The sequence below is a fragment of the Myxine glutinosa genome, chromosome 9, assembly GCF_964187855.1.
Source record: "Myxine glutinosa chromosome 9, kmMyxGlut1.1, whole genome shotgun sequence".
NCBI classification, from domain to species: domain Eukaryota; kingdom Metazoa; phylum Chordata; class Myxini; order Myxiniformes; family Myxinidae; genus Myxine; species Myxine glutinosa.
Window position 1 is genome coordinate 1895348 of NC_136269.1, and position 21295 is coordinate 1916642.

Consider the following 21295-nt stretch of genomic DNA (forward strand, 5'->3'; position numbering starts at 1 on the left):
GACGTGCAAATGTGGAGAAGCGATAATCAATGATATCAACCCGTGACATTTCTTTCACATTCAATTTGGAAACGTTTTTCCTATTGACAACATGGGTTGTCACCTGTCCTGGTGTTGTTGCTGCCACCATTCCCATTCCATGGAAGGTTCCTTTTCCATCCAGAGTTATGATATTGTGGTCAACATTATCAGCAGCGAATAATACTGTACCAGATGATCCTTTCCCAAGTAACTCTGGTGCAACCACATCAGCAGCATTTTGCAAGAATCGCTGCACCTCCCCATAAGAAGAGCTAAACCCCATCACAGACAAGGTGTCAATGAGAAATCGTGACTTATAGACATGGTGTAGCTGAGTAGCAAGTCCTATTTGAAGTGGCACTACAAGTGCCCGCGGGCGAACACCTTGTATTATTGACTGCCCGATAGCAGCAACTTTTTCATCTTTATCTGTCCCCACAAACAGTTTATTCAACATGGTACGCAGTGAAATCGGCAAGTAATCTAATGTAGTGTCTAGTTTGAGGCTCTGCGAAGAAGGATATCGATCAGTGACTGATGGGATTTCAGTCTTGATATCGCACTTCAGGAGCTTGGCAGCTGTAGCAATGATTGCACGTTTCTGACTTTCGGAATCACCATCTTTTGAAGTCTCGAAATAGGTACGAAGTATTTTTGCAGTTTTCCCCCTCATCGTCACTATATCCTGAAGCCCTTCTACTTCCGCTATGCATATAGAATCATTGTAGTAAAGCGCGGCGTTACGCGCGCTGCTTGTGAGCAAGGAGGAAGCGGACAAGCGGTAACATACAAACGTCTTTATTGTAAGACTACACTGTAACACTGTACCGCTCCGGGCTGGGCGCCCGGTGTATACCATGAGGCCACGCCTACCCCTCGGACGTGGCCACCGCCCACTTGGTGCGTGGAATGATGTCACCACGCCAGTGGGCTTTTGTGTCCGCCACACGCGCCCCCCCAGAATTCCCGCGCACCTGGAGGGCCAGTTTGCGGGGCAGACGAATGACCCGGCCGAAGCGCCCCCTGGCGATCGGCGGCGTCCGGGGTGCAGGGATGCCAGGTGGGATGCCCCTGGCTGCTCCTGGGATGGGTGCAGGACCGGGGGGCGGCGTGGCGGCGGAGCTGGGCGGTGCCGGGGGTCCGCCCGCAGGAGGGCGGCCCCGACGTGGGGGTCGGGCCACTGGCGGTGGATGGTCCGCATCGAGGTGGGCCGGCTTGAGGCGGTCTACCGAAACGCGGTCAGGAGTACCGCCGATGTCCAGGGTGAAGTGCTTCGCCCCGGTCTCCAGCACGCGGAAAGGCCCGTCGTACGGGGGCCGCAGTGGTGTCCGATGGGCATCGTGGCGGACGAAGACGTACTCCGCCGTGCGAAGCTCCAGGGCGACGTGCGTCGGTGGGTGCCCGTGGCATGCCGTTGGCACCGGGGCGAACCTCTGGGCGGTCTCCTGCAGAGCGGAGCGCTGCTGTGCCGCGGACCATGGTGCCGTGGAGTCGGGGAGGAACTCGCCCGGCACCCGCAGCGGTTGCCCGAAGACCAACTCCGCCGCGGATGCGCGCAGGTCCTCCTTGGGCGCCGTCCGGAGGCCCAGCAGGACCCAGGGGAGCCTGTCGACCCAGCCGCCGTCGCGGAGGGTGGCCCGGAGCGCGGCCTTCAATGAGCGGTGAAATCGCTCACACAGGCCGTTGGCCTGGGGGTGGTAGGCCGTGGTTCGGTGCAGCCGGACCCCGAGCCCCTGCGCAACCGCCCCCCAGAGCTCCGAGGTGAACTGGGGGCCGCGGTCGGATGAGATGTCTGAGGGGGCGCCGAACCGGGCGACCCAGGTGGCGATGAAAGCCTGCGCGACATCGGCCGCCGTTGTCGACGCCAAGGGCACGGCCTCCGGCCACCGGGTGGTGCGGTCCACCATGGTGAGGACGTGGGTGAAACCCCGCGAGGGGGGCAGAGGTCCCACCAGGTCCACGTGGACGTGGTCAAACCGGCGTTCCGGCACCGTGAACGGGGCCAACGGGGCCTGGGTGTGCCGGTGCACCTTGGCGCGCTGGCACGCGAGGCATGTCCTGGCCCAGCCGCGGACGGCCTTCCGGAGGCCATGCCAGACGAACTTGTCGGCGATCAGCCTTTGGGAGGCCCTCGCGCCCGGGTGGGACAGGCCGTGGATGGCGTCAAACACCTGGCGCTGCCAGCCCGCAGGCACAATGGGGCGAGGACGCCCGAGGGAGACGTCGCACAAGAGGGCCGCGCCCGCGCCGTCGAACGGCACCTCGGTGACGCGGAGGCCCATGACGGCGGTCCGCAAGGCCTGGACGTCGGGGTCAGCGGCCTGGTCCGCTGCCATCCGGGCATAGTCGATGCCGAGGTGGACTGCGTGGGCGACGGCCCGGGAAAGGCAATCCGCCACCGGGTTGTCCTTCCCCGCGACGTGCTGGATGTCCGTCGTGTACTCGGACACGGCCGAGAGGTGACGCTGCTGCCGGGCCGACCACGGCTCGGTGACCTTGCCCATCGCGAAGATCAGCGGCTTGTGGTCGACGAAGGCAGTGAACGCCCGGCCCTCGAGCAGATGGCGGAAGTGCCTGACCGCCAAGTGAAGTCCGAGCAACTCGCGGTCGAAGGTACTGTAACGGCGTTCGGGCGGGCGAAGCTGCCGGCTAAAGAACGCCAGCGGTTGCCAAGCTCCACGCACCCATTGCTCGTGCACCGCGCCCACCGCGTAGTCCGAGGCATCGGTGGTGAGGGCGATCGGTGCATCGGGCGCCGGGTGCGCGAGCATGGTGGCGTTAGCCAAGGCGAGCTTCGCGCCCGTGAACGCCGTGTCCATCTGCTCGGTCCAGATAACGTCGCCTTTGCCCGGCTTACCTCGGAGAGCTTCGTGCAGGGGGCGCAGGAGCTGGGCGATACGGGGCAGGAACCGATGGTAAAAGTTCACCATGCCCAGGAACTCCTGCAGCCCTCTGATCGTGCGGGGGCGCGGAAACCCCTTCACCGCCTCCACCTTGGCCGGCAGGGGGACGGCTCCGTGCCTGGTGACACGGTGCCCCAGAAAATCGATTGTGGCGGCGCCGAACCGGCACTTTGCGGGGTTCACAATCAGGCCATGCTGGCCCAGGCGTTCGAAGAGCGTGCGGAGGTGGCGTAGGTGCTCTTCGCGGGACGCGCTGGCGACGAGGATATCGTCCAGGTAGACGTAGACAAAATCCAAGTCGCGCAGGACGCTGTCCATCAGTCGCTGGAACGCCTGAGCCGCATTCTTCAGACCGAAGGGCATGCGCAGGAACTCGAAGAGTCCGAATGGCGTGATGACCGCCGTCTTCGGGACGTCCTCCGGCCTGACGGGGACCTGATGGTAGCCGCGTATGAGGTCCACCTTCGAGAAGAAGGACCTGCCCGCCAAACGGGCGGAAAAGTCCTGAATGTGGGGGACGGGGTAGCGGTCGGGAGTCGTGGCGTCATTGAGACGGCGATAGTCCCCGCACGGTCGCCATCCCCCGCCGGGCTTCGGCACGATGTGCAGCGGCGACGCCCAAGCGCTCTCTGAGCGCCGAACGATGCCGAGTCGCTCCAGGGTAGCAAACTCCGCTTTTGCCACCGCCAGCTTCGTCGGCTCGAGGCGGCGTGCCCGGGCGTAGACCGGTGGCCCGACGGTGGGGATGTGATGGGCCACCCCGTGCTTGACGGCCCCCGCCGAGAAGGTGGGCCGCGTGAGGGCCGGGAAGCCGGCGAGGAGGCGGGTGAATGCGTCCGCTGCCGGAAGCGTACAGACCAACGTGGCCGGAACCGAATCGTTCGGCAAGCCGCTTGGCAAGCCGCTCGTTGAGCTGGGCAACGCACATGCGAGCGAGCTGAACGTCTCGGCCTGGACAAGCCGTCTGCGCTTGACGTCGACCAGGAGCCCATTAGCGCACAGGAAGTCCGCGCCAAGCAGTGCCATGGGCACGTCGGCGGTGACGAACGTCCATCGGAAAACCTGCCCTCCAAACCGCAGAGAGAGGCATCGTTTTCCGTACGTACGGATGGGCGTCCCGTTCGCGGCAAGCAGCGCGGGGCCCCCACCCGCGGCGTGCTTGTCTGACGTGCCGGCGGGAATGACACTCACCTGTGCTCCCGTGTCGCACAGGTAACGGCGCCCGGAGAAGGTGTCCGTTATGAACAGCAGGCTGCTCGAACGGCCGGCGCTCATCGCCACAATGGAGCGCCGGCCCGGGCGTTTCCCGACCCGTCGAAGGAGCACGGCGGATGACACCGCCGAGCTTCGTGGCCGAACTTGGCGTGGAACCAGCACCAGGTGGTGGAGCCGGAGGAGCGCGGCTGGCTCCGCCAGGCCGGTGGAGTCGACGGGTTTCCCCGCGGTGGCGGTTTTCGCCGCGGCGGTGGGCGGGGCGTGGCGGCGTTCACGAGGTGCATATCAGCATGCTGCTGAAACGCAGCGTGCTGTAGAAGATGATGCTGTGGAACAGCAGCAGCAGCGTCGGAGGCCGTGACGGCCACGCCAACGCTCGCCCGCGTGTCCGAAGCGGCAAAGTACTTGTCCGCCTCGGCCGCCAATTGCCGGGGTTCCGTTAGCCCGGTCCCGGCCAACGCGAGGCGAACCTGCGCTGGAAGTTGGCGACGGAAAAGCGCCCGGAATAGCGAACCGGGGGCTTCGTCGCCCAACAGTGACAGCATATGGTCCATTCGGACCGACGGGCGCGTCTCACCGAGCTCGGGGAGGTCCAGGAGGCGATCGGCCCGTGCGTCATCCGTGAGGCCGAACGTGGCTAGGAGTAGCCGCTTGAGCGCCTCGTACTTGTGGCCGTCCGGTGGGTGGCGAAGGACGGACACAACTCGAGCGGCCGTGCCGGGCCCGAGGGAGGCGACGACATGGCAGTAGCGCAGGTCGTCATTGGTGAGGCGCCGAAGCTGAAATTGGGCTTCGGCTTGAACGAACCAGACCTCGGCCTGGGCCTCCCAAAATTCGGGAAGTTTAATCGCCATTGACTTGTCGTTGGCCATTGCAATGGCGTCGTGTTCGGAAGGATCGCTACGGCAGATCCAACGTCGAGGGTCACCAGTAAAGCGCGGCGTTACGCGCGCTGCTTGTGAGCAAGGAGGAAGCGGACAAGCGGTAACATACAAACGTCTTTATTGTAAGACTACACTGTAACACTGTACCGCTCCGGGCTGGGCGCCCGGTGTATACCATGAGGCCACGCCTACCCCTCGGACGTGGCCACCGCCCACTTGGTGCGTGGAATGATGTCACCACGCCAGTGGGCTTTTGTGTCCGCCACAGTAGCGTTCTATCAGTTTTTGCTTCAAATATTGACTTCCATATGGCACAGAGTCTTCTTCAAGTAAGTATTCACCCATTTTGCTCACAAGTTCAGATATCGTAATTTGTTCTTCATCATTGCTTTCCAAATATTCACAAACTGTCACAAATGCTTGTCGCTGGTCCTCGTTTGTGGGCCGCCCGATGTGTTTTGGTTTTTGCACTGCCTCTGATCGAAACTGGTCTGGCATTTCCTGCCCCAATCGAAAGTAGGTATTGCAGCGTTTATGGTAAACACAGTCAGAAGCTTGCAAATTTGTACCAAGATATTCAATTCGACCCTGAACAATATGCGCCCAATCATCGTGTCTTTCTTTGCAATGTTTAACTATCGTCTGAGGGAAACAGTCAGTGAGAATCTTACCGGCACTTTCATCATGTCCATGAGTACCCTTAGAAATTTCATGGCCACAGAAGAGGCAGTCCTTTTTAGGGTCATATGGCCCTAAGCTAATACGGCGGCTCTTCTTCTTTACAGGTGATGATGATTCAGAAGAACGTTTTAAAGCCTGTTTGATTGCTTTTTCATTTGTCCACGAGGATCGACATTTCTTGTGTACTCGTTGGTTTGGTCTTGCGACAACATCATCACAACCCCTTTCTTGGCTTGATTTGTTGATTTTTTCAACACCCTTCCTTGAAAGTTTGGAAACATCAGTGTCCTTGGCGTCTTCCAAACTCGCTTTGCAAATTGGGCAGACGTCTTCGTCAAGCTCTCCGTTATCCAGTTTCAAATCCTGAAACAAAAAATATTTATTTAAGTCTTGGTAGTAAGGAAAAACAGTAATGATTCATGATATCATATGACGTAATTGAGACAGCAACGTCATTATGACGTCACAATGACGTCATAGAAATTTTCTGATGTGTTCATTAGGTAAAGCAACCATGCTTCTATCTATTTGTAATACATTTATAGGGTCTAAATTGAACAAGAATTTTTTTTTCTGTACATTGAAAATTTTGGGGGTGCCATTTTGAAAATATGCTAATTAACCACTTTCCCGGAGTCAAATTTTGGTAAACTTTTTTTCAGGGGTCTAGTACAACCTAATGATACACCTAAAACAAAAAAACCTTTATTATAATTTTTTTTGGGGTTAGGCCCTTATTTTTCATATATTGACCCGTCTAATATTGAATAGGGGCTCGATGAAGAATTGGGCCCTGCTGGTTGCATTATTGCTGAGGCACAGTTGTACTCCTGAAAGGCAGTGCCCATTCATATTGTTATGTCGGTAGGGTAGTGATATGTAGAGCCAGATGGATCTGTGTAGGTAGGTATTCGTCTGTCGCGATAAGGAATCTGACCTGTAATTTTCATGTGTATTCATTTTGTCGGTTAAGAGTATACCTGTGAGCATACCAGGATGTTCGAGTGATAAGTAGCGTAGGGATTAAAGAGTAGCGCCCCTGTGTGTCCACGCCTGGTAGTCAAACCGTTGTCCCTTTTGGCACCGCAACCACTTAGACACTTAGTTAGGATCTCCTTAGTGCAACATTAAATGACTCCCTTCCCTGACAGTGACTTCGGAAGGAACAGGCAAAGAAACCAGGCCAGGGCACCGCCGATGATGGCCGCCGCCAATTACACTTCCGACAGGCCTAGCCAAATCGAGTGCCATGTGCTATGACCACAGAACAGGGAACGAGTGTGGGCAGCGCGGTAGGCGTGAACCTCGAGCCAACAAGTCGGTGGAAGTCGCTGGTTGGTAGCGCGCCAGGGCGGACGTCACCACCGCCAAGGTTATTTAAGAGAGCGCTGAACGCCATTTTGAGAGAGTGATTTGGTCTGGAGAGTCTCTTGCGGGTAGTGCCCTTGTTTGCATGGCTAGCCCCTTTGGACATCTGGCGCTTCGTCTTGCGCAGCCCGAGTTGAGTTGAGATATAGCCCAAGTGGAGTTCGCTTGCTTCTTGCACGTTTGCTTCGGGAGAGCTGACTGGGACATGGCAGGCCGATCGTGTGGAAAGATCGACCTCGCTTGGAGCCGCTAGCCTGCGTTGGACGGGCGGTGCTTTTCCTGCTGTGGGGCCTCGTGGTGCTTGGGGCGGTGCTCGGTGCTTTGGAGCTTCGTGCACGGACCTCATGAGCGGAGGGAGGCTTGGAGTGGGGCCTGGTGCGGTGGCGCACGAGCGGGGCCGAGTGGGGCCGTGTTACACTACAAGACGACAAGACCAGATAAGACTGCACACGACATTACCTATTTCCCCCAAACATAACGAACGTTTTTCTTTTGGTGTTTCTTGTCCCTCGTTTGTATTTGAGGTATGTGTGTGTGGGGACGTCCCGATTAGGACATTTTATTATCGGCGCATGCTTTTCCTGTCCTTGCCTTTTTACTTTAATAAACCCTTGTATTATTTTCGATTCCCTGGTAAACCGGTTGAATTAATTTCCCTGCAGCTGCCGTCGCCATCCAAAGGTACGCGCTTACGCAGCTTCCATTTTCCTTCTTCCTCCCGCGTGACCATAGGAAAATCCGTGTTGGTTGTTGCCTCCGAATAAACCGTTTAGGGCTATCCGCGACCTGGTGTTAACCGGGAGTCACACGACAATATTTTGGCAACTATTTGGAACTTGTTCTGGATACCGATGCAATAACAACTCTATCTACATCTCTCTCAGACAACATGGACAAACTTTTATCAACTCAGCCCAACTCCCTCTTCCCCATATGTAGTGATTTAATTTGTCACCATGTAACTTGGTGGGGTGCGGGTACCACTTTCACCAGCTATGGCACTCTGCAAAGGCCTTCTGTGACTCTATGGGACTGACTCAATCTGTGAACTTTCCGACCCGGATTTCTCCAAATGGTAAATTCTCCCTTCTGGACTTTGTGATGACTAACTTCCTTGTAACTGTCTGCTGCTCTTCCTCTGCTCCAATGATCTCATCTGATCATGTGATCTCTCTGGCTATTCTCTGAGAGCTGCCTCAACGTCGGCGAGCCTGGCATTTTTCACTCAAGCACACTGTCAGGCACTGCAAGTAGCCATCTCTCTTCAGGACTGGTATCCCATATCGACTGCCCCTAACATTAACCTGGCCTGGGAATTCTTCCACAGAAACCTGCTCTCTTTTGCACAAATCAATTCCATCTTGTCTTCAGTTAGCCTACCTGGTGTTGGCTTAGCGGTTAGGTTGCCGGCTTGGGATACCTAGGATCCTGGGTTCGAATCCCGGTCGATCGCTGAATTAACGCCAGGGGGGTTGACTCAGCCTGTCATCCTTCCGAGGTCGGCAAATTGAGTACCAGCCTGCTGGGATGAATGATCATGGTGTGTACCCGATTTAGAATAGGTCCACCGTATCCCTGCGCATCGTAAGAGCGAGACCAAGGGTTGGCGTCAGGAAAGGCATCCGGCCATAAAAACATTGCTTCAAACAGGGAACCATGATTGTCATGGGGCCCGCAAGGCTAACCCCCACTTTAGCGGGGAAAATGGCCTAAAACAATCATTCATTCATTCATTCATTCTTCAGTTAGCCTACCCTTTTCCCACCCATGGTACTCTATACTGCGGTGAGGCAGTTGCCTTGAAACAACTTGCTCTCCTGGAAGACAAATCCAAGCGAAGGCAACCTCAGATCATTCTACAAAATCCCGCAACGAGTGTGTCTTCACTCTCAGGACAGTCAGAAAACAGCAAATGGCCGAGCTTAAGATTGAACTTTCAAACTTGCCTTCCTTCTCTAAAACCTGGTGGCACCTTGTTAAGTCTGTCTCTGGTGTATGCTCCCCTTCCATTCATCTCCTCTCTTCAATGGCACCCTATTCAGTCACAACAACTCCCGCTGGATCATGTCTTTTTCACATGAGAAGGTGGAGATTTTATGTCACAGATTCATGTCAACACTCGACTCTAATTCCACAACTGGTCCGGACGGCATCAGCTCACATGTCCTAAAAGCCTGCTCTGCTGCTCTTGCACATCCTCTTTCTACTCTTGTGACCATATCATTTACCACAGGTCATCTTCCATCTTCTTGGAAATCAGAGAACATCACAGTATTACATCAAAACGGTGCAAAAACTGCTTACCTATTACCCTACTTCCAATTATCAGCAAGGCCATGGAATCCATCATCACAGTTTATATGAAATCCTTCCTTTTCTCCAAAGCCCTAATCTCAGATCACCGATTTGGTTTCAGACCAGGTTACTCCACATTGGACATGTTGCTTGTACTCACCCCAAAATGGATGGAAGCCCTCAATGTCAGACATGAGATCAGGTGCATCTCTCATATCATGTCTCAAGCTTTTGATACAGTCTGGCAACCTGCCGTGCTCTCCAAACTCCACGAATGGCTTACTGACTTCCTCTACTCTCATAGTCAACATGTGACAATCAATGTAATCCTTTCCCCTCCTCTCCCTGAGCCTGGTGTTGGCTTAGCGGTTAGGGTGCCGGCTTGGGATCCTTGGATCCTGAGTTTGAATCCCGGTCGATCGTTGAATTAATGCCAGAGGGGTGACTCAGCCTGTCATCCTTCCGAGGTCGGCAAATTGAGTAACAGCTCACTGGTAATTGGGGCACTGCATCAGCAGCACAAACGCGCTTCCAGAGTTGTTGCAACCAACAATGATGCAACCAGCAGCCACAGGCTGCAAACGAAAACACAACATCTCCTCTCCCTGTCAACAGCCTCAAGGCAGTCTTCTGGGCCCAGAACTATTCCTGATTTTCATAACTGATCTCTCTGATTCTCTGGAAAATCACCTTTATGTATTTGATGCTGATTCGATCATTTCCCATGACAACCCCCTCATCCTTCAAACAGGCAGGCTTCAATCTCTTTCGTCTCTTCAGACCTGGGAAAATAATCACAAGCTGGTCAAACACTTGGAATATGTCTTTCGATCCAGACAAATGTCACACTCTCTCTGTCTCTCCGAAAGGACCACAGGGCAAACCCTCCCATATACTTTCATGACAATCCTCTTCAGTAAGTTCAGTCACTCAATCTCCTGGGTCTCACTATCAGCCATGATCCTTCTTGGGCAAACCACTTTTCAATGTTGTCTTCCAAAGCCCGTCGCCGACTCCGTCATACAAAGTCCATCCTTGGCACACCTGAACTCCTCTCCACCTCCAAGGCTTTCACCCGCAGCTTGATGGAGTACTGCTCTCTCCTCTGGCTGGGTGCCCCTGACTCACATCATGCTCAGCTTGACGTCGTGGAAACCAGGCCTTCAAGATTACTGGAATGTCCCACAATGAAGCTGAGTATATGGTCCTGTCACTGACATCGCAGGCAGGTCGGTATTCTCTTTGGCTTCCACCACCTCATTTCTCGTCTTGCACTCTCTGCTCTTTCTGTGCTTTGTCGTCGTCGTCGTCCCCCCTCCCCGCCAGCCTCCCTCCTACTAGATTTACGCAAGCAGAGCGATGGTCCACCATCAAGCCCTTATCAAACACTCCCAAGATCCAGAATCACTGTTCACCTCCACCCATTTGTTCCTCCCTTTTCTCCACTGTGGAACCAACTTCCACATTCTCTTCAATCTTAATTTTCCTTCCAGATCTTCAAGACAGCTCTTCACCACCATCTCAGACCATCCCCCATCCAAAACCATGGTCTCTTCCACCTCTGTTGACACATACACCCATGCCTACCTCATTCCAAATTTTCAGTTTTTCCTTCATGACAGTTTGATTCTGTATCCACATGTGTCCTTCCCTCTTCCCATTCCTCCCCACACCCATTGTTTATCCATCCCCAATGCTGATCTATTCAGTGTTCTAGCTCTTCCATGAGCCTTGACTCTGTATAGATAAATGAATTTTAAAATTGCCTCCTCTAAGACACAGCAAGATCGGCATCTTTAACTTTGACCAGCTAATGCAAGCCGACCGGTCCCAGATTAATTGGCCATCCAAAGATTGCCACACTCATTGATTGCAACGCCATGTCTGTGAAGCACCAGGTTGCCAGTCATAGTTTGGCCGGAAATCAAACCTAGACCAGACAACTCGAACTCCAGACCAGAAGCTCAACCTCTGAAATCCTGTCGGACATGAAGTAGATTGTTTCTCCAAATGATTTAATCTTTTAATTAATCGTTGTGATATTTCACTGTCATGCTGAGTACAAATGTTGTCATGATGTTGTTGGATATTAAACTGGGAGGTTGCTGTCTGCTATTGAATTGTCAGTAGTGAATTGAGGTTTAGTTGTCTCGTTTCGTAATTCCTATACTTTGTTCTACTTTTTTTTATAGTAGTTTCGCGATTTATATTTTTCTACTTTTTTGTCACTCTCTCTAGCACACCAAATTTCCCAATCTGACATCAATAAAATTATTATTACCTCCCTTTGCAGGGGCTTTGCCGAAATAGGGGCTTATGGATTGGGTCTCGTCCGTCCGTCCGTCCGTCCGCAAACATATCTCACAGACGTATGGACCGATTTTGTTCATACCTGGCACAAAGACAATACATGACGGTATACATTTTGTTTCGCGATGCGATCAAAGATGGCCGACTGGCGGCCATTTTAGTTGTAAAAAAAAAAACCCGACTTTGAACAAATCCTCGACCATTTCTCGGACATGCATTCACCGATCTTGTTCAAACGTGGCACACAGAAAATATATGAGAGTTTACATATGCAGAAGATTTTGTTTTCTAATTTAAACCAAAGATGGCCGACTGATGGATGGCCTATAACTCTGCACAGCAAAGTTACTAAAACTACGGGGCTATGATGGTTTTTTTTGTTGTTGTTCTTGTTTTGTATGTTGAATCCTTATTTCAAGTTAAGATGAACTGGGTGGCCGTGAAAAGACAGAGTTTGCCTGTAATTGAGTGGAATCTAAAAAAGGAACTATCCTGATGTGCTGCAGTCAAACCTTTTCATGCTCCTTCCTGCAGAAACTCCGGCCTATCAGTTAATGAGACGCAGGATGATGGAACAAACTGTTCGTCAAGGAGGACATAGAGGACATAACCCTGAGCTGGCATGTTTAAGTGAGTACAGGCTGACCGCTCATTCAGTGTGACCATTTGCGAGCTGGAAATGGGAGTACAAAATGGCAATGATATCAGAGGTATCTAAAATCACCGCACAACCAACCCTCAAAGCACTGGGCTTTCCTTCTTCTTCTTCACGCTGGTAATTTTGATTGTAGCGCCCACCCACTCCTTTTCCCCAAAGTCCCTGATCCAGCTGGATACAGGTATGCATCCTCCATCACACCTGTCTCGGCTTCAGATCAATGCCCGACACGCTGCTGGCTCAGACTTTGATTCCCATTTCAATTTGAGCAGTCAGAGGGAAGTGGGATGTGGGATGTGGGAAATTAATGGTGAGGCACATTGAGAGGCCTTCATTGATTGGCAGCATTACCGTGGCCTTGGTTTAAAAATGTCTACACCTTCACAAACCTGCAATATCCTTCCAGAGCCTTTTTACTCAGCACACCCACCATGTAGCGACACATATCCGTCGGCCTTCCGTGTATCTTCTTACCTTTCCACTGTGCATGGCTCCTAATTAACAAAACATAACGGGTGGCTTCTTGAATTGCGTTTTAAACGAACACACTCTTGTGCAGTTCTCTGCAAGATTGCGAAGATCACTGAAGCCAGAGCTGAGAGGTTTGACAGTTGTAGTTTTTGGCTATTCGTTCGTGTGTGTGTATATGTGTATATGCGTATGTATGTGTGTATATGTGTGTGTATGTACATGTGTGTGCATGTATGTGTAGTGTGTGTGTGTGTGTATGTGTGTGTGTATGTGTGTGTGTGTGTATATGTGTATATGCGTATGTATGTGTGTATATGTGTGTGTATGTATATGTGTGTGCATGTATGTGTGTATATGTGTATGGTTGTGTGTATGTGTATGGTTGTGTGTATGTGTATATGTGTATGTATGTGTATGTATGTATGTGTATGTATATATGTGTGTATGTGTATGTATATATGTGTGCATGTGTATGTATATGTGTGTGCATGTATGTGTATTGTGTGTGTATATGTGTGTGCATGTATGTGTATTGTATGTGTATGTGTGTGTGTATGTGTGTGTATATGTGTGTATGTACATGTGTGTGCATGTATGTGTAGTGTGTGTGTGTGTGTGTGTGTGTGTGTGTGTGTGTGTGTGTGTATGTGTGTGTGTGTGTATTTGTGTATATGCGTATGTATGTGTGTATCTGTGTGTGTATGTATATGTGTGTGCATGTATGTGTGTATATGTGTATGGTTGTGTGTATGTGTATGGTTGTGTGTATGTGTATATGTGTATGTATGTATGTGTATGTATATATGTGTGTATGTGTATGTATATATGTGTGCAAGTGTATGTATATGTGTGTGCATGTATGTGTATTGTGTGTGTATATGTGTGTGCATGTATGTGTATTGTATGTGTATGTGTGTGTATATGTGTGTGTGTGTGTGTGTATATATGTATATATGTGTATGTGTGTGTGTGTATATATGTGTATATGTGTGTGTATGTATGTGTGTGTGTGTGTGTGTGTATATGTGTACGTATGTGTGTGTATATGTGTATATGTGTGTGTATATATATGTGTGTGTGTGTGTGTGTGTATATGTGTACGTATGTGTGTGTTTGTGTGTATGTGTATGTATGTGTGTATGTTTGTGTATATGTGTATGTATATGTGTGTGTATGTGTATGTATATGTGTGTGTATTGTGTGTGTATGTGTGTGTGTGTATATGTGTATATATATATGTGCATGTATGTGTGTATATGTGTATGTGTGTATATGTGTATGTGTGTGTATATGTGTACAGTGCATTCAGAAAGTATTCAGCCCCCTTCACTTTTTTCACATTTTGTCATGTTGCAGCCTTATGCTGAAATAGTTTAAATTCATTTTCCCCTCATCAATCTACACTCAATACCCCATAATGACGAAGAGAAAACAGGATTTTAGAAAGTTTTGCAAATTTATTAAAAAGAAAAAACTGAAATATCACATTGACATAAGTATTCATACCCTTTGCTATGACACTTGAAATTTAGCTCAGGTGCCTCCCATTTCTCTTGATCATCTTTGGGATGTTTCTACACCTTGATAGGAGTCCACCTGTGGTAAATTCAATTGATTGGACATGATTTGGAAAGGCACACACCTGTCTATATAAGGTCTCACAGCTGACAATGCACATCAGAGTAAAAACCAAGCCATGAGGGCGAAGGAACTGCCTGCAGAGCTCAGAGACTGGATTGTGTCGAGGCACAGATCTGGGGAAGCCTACAAAAAAATCTCTGCTGCATTGAAGGTTCCCAAGAGCACAGTGGCCTCAATCATTCTTAAATGGAAGAAGTTTGGAACAACCAGGACTCTTCCTAGAGCTGGCCGCCCGGCCAAACTGAGCAATCGGGGGAGAAGGGCCTTGGTAAGAGAGGTGACCAAGAACCCGATGGTCACTCTGGCTGAGCTCCAGAGATCCTGTGTGGAGATGGGAGAAACTTCCAGAAGGACAACCATCACTGCAACACTACACCGATCTGGGCTTTATGGCAGAGTGGCCAGACGAAAGCCTCTCCTCAGAGAAAGACACATGAAAGCCGCTTGGAGTTTGCAAAAAAGCACCTAAAGGACTCTCAGACTGTGAGAAACAAGATTCTGTGGTCTGATGAAACCAAGATTTAACTGTTTGGCTCATCAGTCTAAAGGGTGGAAAGGTATATTGCAACAGTACGTAATTAATAGACGTACATAATTTATTGGCAGGATGGAACCGGCGTTAAAACAGTACATAACCAGATGGTATTCATAGAATACTTACCCTGCGCAGTCAACATGTTGTGAACCAACTCTTATGTTTTTTAACATTTTTTTCCTTTGATCCAATATAGCTGCCAGACCACGTGAGCGATGACATCATACATTTATATTCTCTAATATAATTGTTGCATAGATCACGCTCGATACATTTCAAACTGATCAGTCTAAGCGTTGTCCTTGTCGAATTATGACGTCATAGTTATGGCACCAATGATGTCATCGTTAACAGCACCTATTCCCCAAGTTCTTTACAATGAGCCATGTTTCAATTTTTGCCATGCTATGGTTTTGGAGATATAGAGGTGCAACATTTTTGGGTTTTTCCAAGATGGCGCCTGTAACACTTGACCTATGACGTCATGATTATCATTAAAATATTCTACATGAGGAGGCGACCCAACGAATATTTGTTTCATTTTTAGGTAATAGCTTAATTTTCTTCAAAGCAGAATCACCATCTTGAGCTAATATGAAATGATATACTTCTCTTAATGACCTCATCTGACCTCCTAAGCCCTGCCCACTTTTTAATAAGCCCCACCCACTTTTTTACTAAACCCTGCCCACTTTTTTATGAAACCCTGCCCACTTTTTGCTGTGCCTTGCCCACTTTTTTCTAAGCCTGCCCACTTTTTGCTAAGCCCCACCCATTTTTTGCTAAGCCCCGCCCACTTTTCCAAACCCCACCCACTTTATAAACTCTGTCCACTATTGCATCATTTCCAGTTAAGGCATTGCATTGCATCATTCCCAGTTGAGGCTTGCCCAGGCATGCCCAGGGAATTTCCAAAGGAAACCGCACCCACCAACCATTCTTATATAAAGGCCTGAACACACAGGCTAAATTTAAACACAGTTCCTGCTTCTCTTGAGAATGGACGACTGTGCTGATATAGAGTGGGATGACTTTGCAATTCCTTGGAGTCCGACTACCTGTGTGGAACTAAGCCCTCAAATTGAGGAGCTGGATTCAAACCTCTTATCAATGGAGGTAAGAGTTTGTTTGTTTGTTTGTTTATTAATTAATTTAATTATTTAATTGTTTGTTTGTTTATTTATTTGTTTATTTATTTATTTAATTTTTTATTAATTGTTGGGTTTTGTTTTTTAAACAAATTTGATTGATATATATATATATATATATATATAATATTGTATTAAATTAATACATTGTTATTTTCTCTCACAGGAAATTATATCTGAGATGCAATATGAAAATACTGCTTTTACCACAACTTGGGGTGAAATGATTGATTTGTTTGAAGACCTTTTGAGCAACCAAGCTCCACAAGAATGAGTTCTACCCTGATGACCCAACCAAAGAGTTATACCTTGGAGTCTCACTAAATATGGGAAAAATAAATCATGAGTTCTGCCTAGATGGTTCCAATACCTACCTTGGAGACTCACTAAATTTGGGAAAAACATATTATGAGGTCTGCCTCGATGGTTCCAATACCTACCTTGGAGACTCACTAAATTGAATAAAACCAGGAAAAGAGTTTTGCCCCGGAGACTTTGAAAACTGGTTTCATTTTGGAGACTCTACTTGTGGGGTCCATCTTGGAGACTCTTTGGATTCTAAAGCCATGAACAATGTTCTTTGTTTAATGACGCCTGATTTAAGGTAAGCTCAGTTGATTGAAAATAAATTAATTATACACAGTCACGTGAAAAAGTAAGTACACCCCATGTAAACTTTTGACTTTTTCAACATATTTCAACATACAGCTATTTGATCTTCATTTCAACAACATTGATAGATAAAGGTGATATATTACAACAAATATCATGAAACATTTACATTTTCTAGTCCATTGTATAATTTAAATAAACATAAATGCAAATTTCACATGTGGAAAAAGTAAGTACACCCTTGGCTCTCATAGGTGGTATTGCCCCCTTTGGCAGGAACAACCTCAAGTAGGCATTTCTTATAACTGTCTACCAGTCTCTGACATCGACTGGGAGAAATTTTTGCCCACTCCTCCATGCAGAATTATTTCAGCTGTGCGATGTTTGAGGGGTTTCTTGCATTCACAGCTCGTTTCAAATCCCCCCCCCCCCCCCCCCCCACAACATCTCGATGGGATTTAGATCCGGGCTTTGACTTGGCCATTCCAGAAACCTCCATTTCTTTCTTTTCAGCCATTCCTTGGTGGATTTACTGGTATGTTTAGGGTCATTGTCATGTTGCAAGGTCCACCTTCGGTTGAGCTTCAACTTTCCGACAGATGGCCTCCCATTATCCTCAAGCACCCTCTGGTACAATGAAGAATTCATAGTGGATTCTATGATGGTGAGCTGCCCAGGCCCTGATCAAGCAAAGCTGCCCCAAACCATAATATTTCCACCCCCATGCTTTACAGTTGGTATCAGGTTCTTGTGGTCAAATGCTGTCTTTGGTTTTCGCCAAACATGTCTACTGGTACTGTGGCTAAATAGCTCCACCATTGACTCATCTGTCCAGAGCACATTGTTCCAGAAGTGTTGGTCTTTGCCTAGGTGTTCATTGGCAAACGTTAGTCTTGCCCTGATGTTCTTTCTGGACAGCAAAGGTTTCCTCCTGGCACACCTCCCATGTAGATCAAATTTGTGCAGCCTCTTTCTAATGGTAGACTCATGCACTTTGACATCAACAGTGGCAAGATCTACCTGTAGGTCACGTGATGACATTCTGGGGTTCTTAGAGACTTCTTTCAGCATCTTGCGGTCTGCTCTCGGGCTGAACTTGCTGGGGCGGCCTGGCCTGAACAAGTTGGCAGTTGTTTGGAATCTTCTCCACTTGTAGATGATCTTCCGGATAGTCGAATGATTGATTTCAAATTGTTTGGAGATCTTTTTAAATCCCTTCCCAGACTCGTAGGCATCTATAACCTTCTTTCTGAAGGCCTCAGAGAGCTATTTTGATCTCGGCATGGTGATGCCGCACACTTCAACAACAAAGAGCAAACCAAACTAAATGTCTGAGGTTTAAATAAGACAGGTTCCTCCAAGATCCTCTCTAACGATGTTAGTAGTGTAATAATGTTGCTTCTGGGACACCTCCGTTTAACATGGGAAATCCCTATCTAATGTCATTTACCCCCTTGTCTTTTTCAAAAATCATAAACACCTCTATTTCTCCCACCCTCATCTTTATAAACCTTTTGTCTGTAGTACCTATCCTTAATGTTGTTCATTAGACCACTCAAACACTACAAATATTTGTTTTCTCTTATAGACCTATCATCCTTCTTCTACATATCATCTGGCAGATTAATCTTTGACCCATTCACTTCCATATTAATTCTTTCCCTCCCTCATTGCCCCTAAACACCTATATTTCTCTCACCCTGTTCTTTACGAACCTTCTAACCTTTTGACATGTTATCCTTATTCATTAGACCACTTAAACACCTGTGATCCTTCTGACCTTATGGACCTTTTAACCTTTTACTCTTAATATCATCTGGTGAATATAACCCACTCAAACAATGACCCTACAAATATTTGTTTATGTGTAGGAAATAATTTATTTCGCCTCCAACTTCCATCACCATCTAATATATTATTAAAGAAGAGGTTTGAGTTTGGTTCTTTTTCAAGATATTTTAACTGAGCTAAGATAAAATGGTAAACCTCCCTCAATGTTCTTGTTTGAGCACCTCCAGTGCCACATACCATTTTAAAATTATAGTATATATTTTCCTGACAACCATCAAAGTTTTCCGTCCACTCAAAAATATTTCCATGTTTTTTACCCAACTCACCGGTATTTAAATTAATTCTCTTATTTGTTTTGTGAACTTTTTTACCAGTTGCCTTTTCAATAAGTCTTATTTGATATTTTTCACATTCATTAAGGATGCCATACTTAAACCTCGAACCTTTTTTTAATTAAAGAAAGAAATGGCATGTTGCTTAACTTTACAAGAAATGACGCGTTGGGAATTTCTCATGGTCTTATTTCCTGTTTCCTCGAAATGTTAAAGCTGAGTTCTGTTCCCGAAAATACATTTTGGACATTATAAAAGTCGTGTTGTCGTGCTGTTTTCATAATTACGAATCGATGAAGATGAACGACAACTCGTCTTATTCCAGTGATGAAGAATACTCACAAGGGTAAGTTTGAACTGTTTGAACATTCAGAATTGAACTGTTGGTGAGAGCTTTGTATGTGATTAATTTAAATTTATATAACATGATATATTTTTTTTATTACAGCAATTCAGGTTTTGAAAATGACCTGGTCTTGGCAGAAAATGAAGTTTTTCCGAAAGAGATTTACAACGAGGCGAATGAGCATTTAAACCATTTGCCAGTTTCACCGTTCTTAGAGGATTCATGTAAAAGGTATGACACTAAATAAAATACGTTGGTGTTAAATGACGCTGCCTTAGTGTGTGTGTATGTGTGTGTATGTGTATGTATGTGTGTGTGTGTGTATGTGTGTGTGTTTGTGTGTGTATGTGAGTGTATGTATCTGTGAAAGTGTGTGCGTGTGTGTGATGTTTTGTCGGGCTTACTTCAGCATAGTAATTTCTCCTTATTTTGTTTGCAGTATTAACCTCGAAGACCAAAATTTTGAGTGGGATGATTTTGATCTCCCAAGGAGTGGTTATTTCCTACCAACCTGTGGTACTCTTCATTTTCAACTCAACGATCTTGACGCTAAGCTGGATTTTTTCGAGGTAAGCATGTGTGTACGTGTGTGTATGTGGTTCACCGTTTATAATAGGTACACCATATCCCTGCGCATCATAAGAGGTGATTCAAGGTTGGTGTCAGGAAGGGCATCCGACCCTATATTAATAATAATAATAATAATACATTTATTTTGTATAGCGCTTTTCAAGACGCTTTGACATGGAACATAAATATGAAATAAATATCTCTCCCCTCTTGTCTTTAATAGAAAGAGATTCAAAACCTGAAGACATCTGCTGAACCAACCTTTGACTTGTGCTGGGAAGAAATTGATGACTTATGCTGGGGAGAAGTTGAATGTATACCTCAAGAAAAATGTTTTAATAATATAAAGATTTTAATGTTTTCAATATTTATATATATTTGTTTTGTTTACAATTATTTAATTCTTAATTACAAAAAGAGAATAAAGGAAAAGGGACAGGAAGGTGCGTCCCCCTCCCTTGGCCCCCCCTCATCCCACCCCTCCCCTCCCCTTGTGTGTGTGGGGAAGGTGGGGGTGGGATGAGGGGGGATCAAGGGTGGGGGACGCACTGGGGGTGGGGGATGATGGGTGTGGTCTGTGTGGGCGGGGTCTGTGTGGGCGGGGTCTGTGTGGGTGGGGTCTGTGTGGGCGTGGTCTGTGTGGGTGTGGCTTATGATTTTTGTTTATTTAATATTTTTTTTATTACCACTAATTAAATTAGCTAATCTGGGTGGGGTGAATAGAAATGTTGTTTAATGAATTATTAGCTTTGTTTTTTGTAATTCTTGCGAGTAAAATGAACCCAAGATTTCTTCTCCATTTAAATCATTTAATTTGTAAGTCCAAGGGACTGTATCCATTACATCAATGATTTTAAATAATTCACGAGTCCATTTTTGTGTATAACCTTTCTCAAAATGGCTTTTCCATTTGTATATCCTTACCATATCACCAACTTTGAACTTGGGCTTTCTCAAATTAATCTCCTTTTCATATTCTAATTTTGTAAATGTTTCTGATGGTTTTGATTTTGTTGATGAATGAACTGTATTATTGTAATTATCTACAATATCCTGAATTAAATACACCCATTTTTGAGAACCGAGTTGTGTGAATTTTTTATATAATTTCTCTTTCAAAGTACGATTAAAACGCTCAATAACAACTGCCTTTCCTTCATTAAAGGTGCTGTATAATTTAATACCCTTCCCCTTAAGAAATTTCATGAATATTTTGTTATAGAACTCTGTTCCCTCATCAGTCCATAACTTCTTTGGTTTCCTTTTATCCCGATCAAATATTAGCTTAAAGGCTAACATTAAAGTATCACCCCTTTTTTTTTTTAAAGGGACAACCCAGGCAAATCTACTCCTCAAATCAATAACGGTTAAAGCATACCTGTATCCCCTGTCATTATTCAATTCAATTAAATCAGCGGACCATATGTGGTCGGTGTATTTAGAATAAACCTTCCTTCTTTTAAACTTTGTGATTATAGGTTTGTGTAATTCTTCAGCCAAAAGCTCCTCAGTCT

At 47.3% G+C, this 21295-nt stretch overlaps 1 protein-coding gene across 1 annotated transcript; it reads left to right on the top strand.

The window, feature by feature from the left end:
- The first annotated feature begins 18607 nt into the window (after positions 1–18607).
- LOC137430532 (uncharacterized) lies at positions 18608–20881 on the top strand. Its single transcript, XM_078784063.1, has 4 exons — positions 18608–19211; positions 19314–19442; positions 19651–19780; positions 20005–20881. Exons 1-4 carry the CDS (start codon positions 19159–19161, stop codon positions 20302–20304), a joined length of 612 nt encoding a protein of 203 aa, XP_078640189.1. The 5' UTR covers positions 18608–19158; the 3' UTR covers positions 20305–20881.
- Positions 20882–21295: the final 414 nt, after the last annotated feature.

Excerpts from the sequence above, each read along its gene's own strand:
- LOC137430532 (XM_078784063.1), top strand. The coding sequence starts at position 19,159 with ATGAAGATGAACGACAACTCGTCTTATTCCAGTGATGAAGAATACTCA. Across the intron at positions 19,212-19,313 it reads GATGAAGAATACTCACAAGG|CAATTCAGGTTTTGAAAATG; the intron begins GTAAGTTTGAAC and ends TTTTTATTACAG. Across the intron at positions 19,781-20,004 it reads CTAAGCTGGATTTTTTCGAG|AAAGAGATTCAAAACCTGAA; the intron begins GTAAGCATGTGT and ends TGTCTTTAATAG.